The sequence below is a fragment of the Chaetura pelagica genome, unplaced genomic scaffold (assembly GCF_000747805.2).
Source record: "Chaetura pelagica isolate M959 unplaced genomic scaffold, ChaPel_1.0 scaffold428, whole genome shotgun sequence".
NCBI classification, from domain to species: Eukaryota; Metazoa; Chordata; class Aves; order Apodiformes; family Apodidae; genus Chaetura; species Chaetura pelagica.
Window position 1 is genome coordinate 63,663 of NW_009954311.1, and position 10,165 is coordinate 73,827.

A 10,165-nucleotide genomic window follows, 5' to 3' on the forward strand; every position below is an offset into this window, starting at 1 on the left:
GAAAGAGTATAAAACTTTGCCAACCCACAATGAAAAGCAAGAACACATGGGTTTGCCATCACTCATCTGCCACAAAAGCTGCTGCAGGATGACCAGAGGGAAAGAAAAGCCATACAGCTGGATCAAGCCTAGACCATCCAGGAGGTATCTGATGGTGCTCCAACATCAGACCAGAAGGGCCAGACCTGGCACCCAGAGATGCCAACACTCAGTCTGCCTCCCCAGCCAGCCCCCCCCACGCTGCAGTCACTCTGCCCTGGTGCACAGGTTCAGAGCCAATGACCCAGGAGTGCAGCTCTTACCAGAAAGCCCACCCCACAGAGCTCCATCCCCATGAAATGCCTCTTCCCAGTAGATGGGAGGCAATTCCACCACAGCAGATGGCAACTATCTCTCAGGTAGGGCAAGGGAAGAAAACACCTGGGACAAAGGGGAGGGAAGGCCAAGGACACATCCAACTACCCACCCAAAACTGTAGCCAAGGCTCGCTCTGCTGTGCCCCGCAGTGTCTCTCCAGGCTGCCATTCCACTTGAGGCAGGAGCCACAGCTCCTGGTTGCCAATTTTCTGTTTCACCAGAAGCATCAGGTTACTGTCCAGCCTCCTGTCCAGTGACATTCGATTGTTTTTTTTATCAGCATCTGCAAAAAAGTGAACACACACCCTGTTTCACTTCAGACACGAGCAGCCCAGATTTCCAGCTTGACAAAAATCAACAAGAGCAGCAGGCAGAGCTTGGGAACCAAGCAACCATTTTTCTTGCCTGGAAACAACACCCATTTTCTTCATTTTGCTCTGGTAAGGTTGAACACGCACCTCTGGGAAGCATGAGAACACTGATTCCCCTGCCAGTCCCTTAATTCCTCATGTGCTGACAGTGCTGCCACGGAGCCAAGCTGCTCTTTCAAATGAAGCCTCAGCACATGCCCTGCCTCACTGCAGCACCCAGCTGCTCCTGCCAAATCCCTGGGGCCTTCTCGCCCACCCCAAACTCCTGTTACCCCAAATACCTGTCACCCGCGGAGCAGCTTTGAACTGCTGCAACTTCTGTTCCCACTTGTCCTCCAGGTCTTGAGCCATGATGACGGTTTTGCCGGGCGCCTCATCATCATCAAACGTGCTCTCCTTCCTCCTCCGGAGCTGCTCCTCCTCCTCCAGCTTGCGGATTTCATGATCCGAATAGTGGCTTTTCTCCAGCTCTATCTAAGGGCAGCACAGAGCGCTGTGTCTGAGGCCCCAGCCCCGCAGCCTGGGCTGGGCAATCCCAATTCATCTCAGCTTTGCTGAACGCCAGGACGGCGGGAACTTCCCTGAGCACGGGGCGGAGGGAAGCGAGAGACTCAGGGGCACCCGCACCGCTCGGCCCCGGTTATGTGAAAAGCAGAGAAAGGGATTCCTGGTTTAGAAATCCAAATTAAGGTATCAGCAGGAGATTTGCAGACTGTTTAGAATATTTCTAATTTGTACAAGCCCATGTGGATCTATTCTTTTCTTATTTAATGGCACATCCAGAACTTTCGTTGGCTTCAGAGCAATTATTCTGACAGCTCTGGGAACTTTCCCAATAAGCCTGCACCAAAGACCATTTAGCTACGTGAGAATGCTTCCAGTAACATCTGTATGCTCTGGTCTGGGCTGGATAGGCAGGTACTTCTGATGTCAGTACTACTGAAGATAGTCTGTGCTCTTGTTTAAAGAGTATAAACCAAAATAAATTGTCAGATAAGCAGAATTTTTTCCATGTCAAAAGTGGTGACAGCAGGAAAAGCTACCAATAAGAATTGTAAAAATTATATGGACGCTACTGCAGTTTGCAATATGTAATAGCACAGAAATAGTGTTTTTTCTAGAATCTGAGAATGTCACTGATTTGCAGAAATCTCAGATCTAATGAGAGCTGCATTTGTAACTATTATAATATTTACATTTCATATGCATTTTATATTATATATTTGTTATATTTTCAGAGCAGTGACTATATTATAAATACTGTTGTCAGTATTTTGAATTTTGGTAGGTTTCTTTACCTTCAAAAATTTGAATAGAACTTAGATTATCACTATCTACTGTTTAAGGCTGTAACTAGTCCTGTAGAATTAAAAATTCAGGATAGTAGCTAGCCACATGTAAGCTGAGTGTAGGAGTGCATGTTTTCATAATCGGGGTTTTAAATTTTTAAAGAAACTGCACAGGAATCTTATAATCTACTTCAAAAAAACAGGACAATTTTTGGAATAAGAAACATGAATATTATTCACTAACCTAAGGTAGAAAAAATTACACTGTTGAAACTGCAAAATTAACTAAAAAGAGAAAATTGTATTTACTCAATTTGGAATTAATATCTGTCTCAATATCTTGAGATAGTTCCTTCCTTCCCTCCTTCCCCCCTTCCTTCCCCCCTTCCTTCCCCCCTTCCTTCCTCCCTCCCTTCCTTCCTTCCTCCCTCCCTTCCTTCCTCCCTCCCTTCCTTCCCTTCCTTCCCTTCCTTCCCTTCCTTCCCTTCCTTCCCTTCCTTCCCCACTATGAAATAAAACTTGTAAAGAGTGAACACTTTGTAACTCGTGTTTTGCTCCTCAGCCTTTTAATCCTGCAGAGGAGCTCCATGAGATGGAACGGGAAGGTCTATGAAGAGATCCCAATAGCTCACATCAAAGCTACGTACAACAAGTAAGCCGGGGAGCTGCTCCTGCCCTGCCCCTGCAGGGGGAAAACTGGGAACATCCCCGGGCTGTGGCTGGTTAGGGGATCAAACAGCTGGGAGGAAGAAAGGGGAGTGCTGTGCATGACTGGGAGGTTAATAGTGCTGAATCCAAACCTCAGTGCTGTTCAGGAAGCATAAGTGTCTTTATAGTGTCCCAAAGAGCAGGAAGGCTGTTACTACACCTTCGGAGTACACTCTGATGTGAATAATTAGATGTTGATGGCTTTAGTAGCAGGTCACTCCCAGCCCTCCTCTAGCACTATTGATGTACAGCTGTTGGAAAAACAGTGATATTTTCCAGGAGAGATTGTTGTGCTTCCTTAGTGATCCCTTGTTTTGTTACTTTACAGCTTCTTAAAGCTCTTTCAAGTTCTAGAAATGTTTTGTGTGGTTTTTTAACAAAGAGTTAAAATGCTCCCAGTGAGAGGTGGTTCTGAAAGGGCTGAGCAGTCTCCCAGGTGTACCTGGATAAAGTGTACCTGACCCAGAAAGGTTTTGTCACCTCACTCTGATTCTCAAGGGTGACCTCAGAGGTCCCTGCAGCTACTTGGGTAAGTGGGATACCTGAGTGAGGGAGGCTTGGAGAAGGGAGACGGGAATTCTGGGGCGAGCTGTGCCAGAAAGCTGAGTGAGAAGCAACTGGAGAATAAAGGTTCCTTCCAGCTTGCTGCTTTCTTTTGCCCCTCTCGTGCTGCAGCACCCACATCCAAGTGGTCAGCTTTGACAACAGCCCCCTGGCCCGCACCTCCTGCGGCACCGAGGGCTTCCAGAACGCCAAGAAGGGCACGGCCATCGCGGCACAGACTGCAGCCATGGCAGCAGCAGTGGTGAGTCCACCCTGACGGTCCCTCCCCGCTACCTGAGTACGTACCTTGCTTGGTGGCAGCAGTCCAGAGCTCTCTTCCCAAGGGTGTTTGCTGACAGCTTCCCTAGCTTCATCTTCACACAGGCAGTGTGTGTCCAAAGCAGCAGCTGGAAATGCCTGGGTGGTGAACTTAGCTGTGCAGGTTGTGACTAGGAGATGGAACTTGGAGCCTGGGTCCTAAGTCAGCATCTCTCAGCCTTATTGGAAATGTGGTCCCGGTATCAGCAGCAGTTTAATTTTTGCACTGTGGGGGACTGAGAAGCAGCTGTAATTACTGGCTGAATGTTTTACATTTCTTTTCTACCACAGGAGAACTGAGCTGCAGCTTAGCAGCTCCAGTCAGAGAAGGTGATGTCCTTGAATATGTAGTTTCCAGCTGCATACAGTTTACTGTAATTATTCCTGAAAAAACATGTCCAGGTGGCAGGAGAAGATGAGTCTGGCTGTGGCACAGTCCTCATTAAAGCAGAATGATGAGGAAAGATTAAACTGAAAGTCCTCATCCTAAATTAGGCAGAACTCCCTCCAGCCTTTCATGTCAGAGGTGTTTGGTGCTACTGCTGGCCAACAGCTTATTGTGGTTGACTCAGAGGAACACAAGAACTTCTTCACTATGAATCCGTGCTGACCAGAGCCTTGCAATAGATGCAGTGCTGTGCTTGGCCAGATCAATTCTGTCACTGTTGGAAGTTGTTGGTACATGAACTGCACCAGAAGCCAGAGACCTGGAGGAGCTCCATCCACGTGGTGGCAGCACTGCTGTGCCTTACAGCATGTTTTTTGATTTTCCATTTGCAAGCCCCTTAGAATTTTTGCACTGAAGGTGTGGGCTCCTGCACAGCACATACAAAGCTTGCCTGCTTTTCTCATTTACCCTCTAGAAGGAATCCACTGATCACAGGAGAGAATTCACTGCATTAGAGAAGGGAAAACAGCTTTGAGTTAGCCCTTGTTAGTCCCTTGCCAGTTCAGTCACCTATTCATGGATGTGTCAGCTTCTGGTTTTAGGTCACAGATAGTTTGATCTTGAAGCTTTTCCTGTACCAGAGCTGAGCCTGGCACAGACCTTCTCTTGAAACTGCCATGGCTGTACTCAGGCTTCCTTTTCTCCTAGTGTCTTTGTGCAATACTCTCTTGTTTTTACTTAAATAATACTATGATAGTGGGCCAAAAGGGAATGAAAGACTCCTGGGGAACCAGAGCATTAGTAGTTAAATCAAAAAGAACTAACCAGTGGTGCTTTTTGCAGAAGGCACGTGGGAAGGGTGTGTTACATGTACGAGTCATGGTGAAAGGACTGGGACCAGGACGCAAAGTAAGTGTCAGTTTCTTTTCATATTTTCCTTTCTCAGGCATCATCCAGGTGTTTTAAATTCAGGCTGGTCTCATGACTATACCCATTAACTTGCTTTTTCTGAAGGGATTGTAAAAGAATTCATAAGTCAAGTGTCCAGTAATTACATTTTAGAATCATTAGAATTTTAGAGTAATATCACTTTGGAGGCAAAATAAAAGCTGTATTTGGGACTTCTTCCAACTAAAGCAGGAAAACTGTTGGGAACACTGATGAAAGGAGTGGAGCAAATAAGTTTAAAGTGGTTGGGTTGGTGTTGGGTTTTTTTTCTGGTATGAATTACTTATTTTTAAGATACTTACAAAGTAGAATCACTGGAACAAGTTGCTTTTTGGATGGGGGACCAAACCGTTTTCTCCTGAGCTTCTTCCCTTCTCTCCTGCTGGATCTGTTGATAACACTGTGTCATCTGCTGACTTGTTCTTCCAGGCTGCCATCAAGGGTTTGACTATGGGGGGTCTGGAGGTCATCTCCATCACTGACAACACCCCAGTTCCACACAACGGCTGCCGCCCTCGGAAAGCCCGGCGTATGTGAGAGGGGAGGAGAAGAGATACAGCTTCCAACGTCAGCTCATGCAGCAGGGACTGGGTTGAATGTTGCTCTTGAGACAGATTCTGGAAAGCTGCCCTCCCTGGAAATACCTGGTGGAGGAAGTCTGAAAAAGAGAGACCATCCTGGGCCTTGAAAGCCCAGGTGGTAGAAGCAGCAATACCTGTATGCCCTTAGTGGGAAGCCTCCTGTGTAAAATGTTGCTTGATTAAAATGTTGATGTTCTGACAGCTGTCCCTGCTGTGTTCCCAGATGTATTTTGGATGATTATTGCCTCTTGACTGCTCTCTTCCTCTCACCACTGTATGTGGCTCTTGTCTAGCCCTTGGTGCTATTATTGTGCTTGTTAGGAGGAAAGGGAGCTTGAGGTCTACATCTTCTAATCATCTGTAGTAAACAACTGCACAGGGTCACGTCATCTTCCTTCCCTCTTTCTCTCACTGCACACATTTGGAAACAAGGCATGGGGCAACTCTCCCTTCCCCCTGGCTTGCAGAGCTCAGTGTGCCATGCAGGAGGTGAACCCCCTCTTTGCACACCATGGAGCACTGTACTCCAGACCCATTTCTGGCAAAGCTCTGTTGTGGTGCTTTGTTTTGCCCAGGCTGTAGCTGGTCTGTCAGTGCTACTGGCAAATGGAAAATTCCAGTCCTTCTAAAGGGGCTGGGATCTTGCAGTTTTGATGCTTGCCATCTCTTTAGTCCTGCAATGTACACCATAAACATGATTTTCGGGGGACCTGGGTAAAGCAAGCAGGGGGTTAGTAGGCCTGAAGAACAAGGAAATGCTGCCAAGGAGATTTAAAACACTCAAGTCCTGACCTGTACCTCTGTATATGCACAGGCAGCATGAGCTTGTCATGGGTCTGTGATGTATTGTTGCTGTCCCAGCCCCATCCATAGAATTTCTGCCAAGTGAATATATCTGAGGCTCCCTGGAGCATTAACTAGGGAAGGTAACAGCAGTAACTGACTACAGGATTGATTTCCTGGGTGGCAGAGCCTAGCAAAGAGCAGCTCCTCCAATCCAGGCTGCCCAAGAAGCCCTTGGCCATACACAACATAGGCTGGGCAAATACTTCACCTGTAAACAGAGTGTATTTTGCTGCAGCCAGCAGTTCTGTCACAAACCCAGAATCTTCCTTTCTATTATTTCTCTTTCTGTCATTCCTCCTTAGTTTCTTAAATTGCATAATTAACTATTCCTCTTTAGAGAAAGGGTACCATGGCAACAAGGCAGTGAACCTCCTTCGTGGGGCTGAATGGCACACGGCAGGTTTTGAAAGAAATCAGCCTGCTTAGAAGAGCCTGTTGAGTTGCATTTGACAGAAGAGAAGAAAACAAGACTCAGATGAATCTCCTACCTTACTCCAACTGTCTGAATTTGAATAGAGGGTAGGATATCTTAAAGGGAAGTTCCTTGAGCTATCAGAGATTGGACAGTGAGGAAAAGAGGTTCTTCCATAGATGTTTGGCACACTAGAAGAGCTTCCCCTTCACTCCAGGAATAAGGCTGAACTTCCAGTGACTTCATATTCCTCTTTTTAAGACAGTAGGTCAGCCATAAACTGCAAAGATTAACTCCCAAGTAGCAGGGCAGCTGGCTGGGGAAAGCATGTGTGAACACTGACGTGCCTTCCAGCAAGGCTGGTTTCCATGCCAGGCACAGTGACCAGCCCTGGGAAAGGAGGAGCACCAGTCCATGCCAGCAGGCTTGTCACTGGGGTACTGCTAACCCAGACACTACCATGCTCTGCCACCAGCTGCTTGGCACGTCACTGCACCAGAAGCATCCACGTCAGATAAAGATGACAGAACAAATTGAAAAATAAGATTGGGAAGAGATTTTCGGTCCTTCCCAAATTCAGGGAAGAGTAGGTGGATGACTCGAGAGTCAGAAAGCCACGAGAATACATCTTTTGTCTAACCCACACTGAATCAAGGCTGTGCCCTTTGTAAAGGCCACTCCTTAACACTCCCGGTTTCTGAGCTTTTGTGAACATTTTATGAAGCCCACAAATACACCACCTCTGCTAATACAGTGGGAAGTTTTATCTTGCTGTCTGCCCTGCCTAGTTCTGCTACCTACCTCTATTTCTTCCTTGAGCTGACATTTATACAGAACTCTCCACCCTGGACGGCAGAGGCTGACGCTGTTCTCTGTGGTTCAGTGGCTGGATCTGTTCAGCATCATGCAATATTTTCTTCCAAACCCTCAGCTCCACGTACCTTCCCTGAGCTCTCCAGCACTGTGCTCCAGTTGTGCAGAAGTCACATTTTCCACCCTCCTTCTCTCCTGATGCAGCATCCCCAAAGCCATGGCCTGCCTGAAGGGTTCAGGCTGAGGTGTGTATTGTGCAGCACACCCCAGCCCCTGGGGCAGCCCTCAGGGCAGAAGGGGAGCAGAACTACACAAAACAAGCTCCCCCAGCCTGTGCAAGGGCTCAGTGGCTCCTCCCTGCACACGCTGCACGGTGGAAAAGGTCTAAAAGTCTCTATTGTTGTTCATCTTGCAGGGAATTAACAGACACCAATAGCACTTAATGATTTCCTTACCCTTCAGATGAAACTCTTAATTAAGGGCCTGGTTTTAGCAGCCACTGGTGTTTACCAGTTCTAATTGCTTTTCTTGGTGCCTGGGTGGAATACTGTTTTCTGCTGGCTCACTTTCCTCCTGAGCAGCAATTCCTTGTCAGTGGCACGGCCACAGCATTAGCACCTTCATTAGGGTCACATCCACTCCCTTTGGGCTTCCCCATTGACTTTGGGACATTTTTCTGTCTACTCCCTCCTAACTCTGGATTCCCTACTCTCAAATAAGCCTTTTCCTGTGAAACAAGCTCAGAAGGTGCTACTGACCACAAAGCTTCATCCTGGTTCAACCCTGGCCTAACTGGGGTTTTGCCTTCCACCTTAAAGTACCACCTGGACCGTTTACCATCATATAGGGGGTGAAACACAAACCAGTGTTCTGACTTACAGATAAAATGCTGCCTCAGGTCTTAATGATTGCCACACCACCTCAGGGAGTTAGCCTAACTCAGTTACCCTTCCCTTGGACAGGGAGGGCACCTGCTGGCTTGAAAAAAACCAGCCTCCAGCCTTCTTCCTAATAGTTTATTGTTCTGCAAAGAAGAATTATTTCCCCACCCCCAGCAACAAGGACTTTCTACACAGAGCTGCAGCTTTACCTGCTGAATTGGAGATTTACTATTTGTGATGTGAGCATCTCAATGACAAGAGCCAGGCAGCCAATTTCGATCCCTTTGTGAGATTCAATTAAACCATTAATTAAGTGATGTCAGTGTCCTTTAACAGCTGACTGTATATACAAGCAAGCCAGGAGAAGGGGACAGACCCTGCAGTGCTAATAAACTGTAGCAGCAGGGGTGGTTTACCGCAGTCCAGCTGCAGCTGTTAGGGACATCTGCACAGGTTTTGCTGGCTTTCCCTCTGGTGCAGGATACCTGGCTCGAGATGTGCACAAAGCAGGTCAGTCAGTAGGTGTTTATAACTCTAGAGCACCCCTCGGGAACTTTGGAGAAGCAGCAGTTCAAGTCAGGTTCTGTTTTTGCACTCAGACTTTGGCAGATAATCACAGTGCTGCTTTCATGCCTGGAGTCCTTGCCTGGCCCCTCTTGCCTTCCCAGCTGCCTCTCCCATCTCAGTTCATGATTTCTCAGACCAAAAAGATATCAAGGACCCTAAGATTGTGTTTGTGCTTTTCCAATATTCTCCTCTCCCCTCAAGAGGCTTTAATGGATACTCCAGTGGGAACTGCTCAGAGGTTTTACTAATGAGCTGTCTAATAGCATTCAAGTTTCTGTGCTGATGGGGGCTGTGGGGTCCTCTTCGGGAGCTGCAGAAGGGGGCCAAGCCTTAAGACTCTTCCCTTCTTTTGAAGCCACTCATGCCTCCTCTGCTGTGCTCTCCAAACACCTCCTGCACTAGATCCACTTGGCAGGCTCCTTTCCCTTCTCCAGAGTTTGTAAGTCTCTTCCTTATACCCAAATCTACCATGAGTTGGAGGCTGTGCACAAATCCAGGACCTCTCAGCAGCTACAGAGCCCTAACAGCCATTGCTTGGGACAGCTGTTCCCAACAGCAGCTTCCCAGCTTGTTTTTCTAGAGAAAGGGGGTAGAAGGGAGAAAGGATTGGATGTGAGGGGCTGAGTGCTAAATGAGGGTGCAGGCAACAAAAAAATGGATAGGGAAAGGGAGAGAACACAGAGGCAAAAATGCAGGAAGAAAAAATACAGCACTAAAGAAACCCTTTCCTAAGGCTAAAATCTCCCACCTGGTGGTCCAAGAGTCAGCACAGAATAGGAGAAGGATGCAGGGAAGGGCTCTCCCACAGCAGGTGTCCTTCAGGATAAGGCTAGATGCACTGCCCTTTGCTGTTCTCCCAGCCAGACCTTCACATCAGAGACATGGAGTGGCCTTGTTCAGGAGCCCTCCCTGCCAGCATGACCAGCTCTTTAGGGCTTTCCCTTCACCATTTTAAAGAAGGCACAAAGAGCATTCCAAAGCTGTATTTAGAAACTGCTCCAAAGCCTCTCCAAGTGGCAATAACAGTCCTCAAAATCTTCCTTACAATTTCAAGCTGGCTTCGAAATCCCTCCTTTGTGCTTCCCCTCTTAACAATTCATTTTGCAAAGCCAAACTCTAAGCTGGAGTGGCTGGGGGTTTTTT

General features: G+C 47.4%; 2 protein-coding genes across 2 annotated transcripts in view; one reads left to right on the forward strand and one right to left on the reverse strand.

The window, feature by feature from the left end:
* MRPL46 (mitochondrial ribosomal protein L46) overlaps window positions 1-1,474 on the reverse strand; it is a 2,362-nt gene extending 888 nt beyond the window's left edge. The window contains exons 1-3 of the mRNA XM_010004059.1: window positions 1,471-1,474; window positions 1,010-1,198; window positions 467-640 (exon numbers count right to left, since the gene is read on the reverse strand). Coding sequence (XP_010002361.1) covers window positions 467-640; window positions 1,010-1,198; window positions 1,471-1,474 — 367 coding nt within the window. The remainder of the gene's footprint in view (window positions 1-466; window positions 641-1,009; window positions 1,199-1,470) is intronic.
* A 1,105-nt stretch (window positions 1,475-2,579) lies between these two features.
* Window positions 2,580-5,511, forward strand: MRPS11 (mitochondrial ribosomal protein S11). The gene is made up of 4 exons (XM_010004039.1): window positions 2,580-2,669; window positions 3,401-3,530; window positions 4,818-4,883; window positions 5,352-5,511. The coding sequence occupies exons 1-4, from the start codon at window positions 2,605-2,607 to the stop codon at window positions 5,457-5,459; spliced, it is 369 nt and encodes a 122-aa protein (XP_010002341.1). The 5' UTR covers window positions 2,580-2,604; the 3' UTR covers window positions 5,460-5,511.
* Window positions 5,512-10,165: the final 4,654 nt, after the last annotated feature.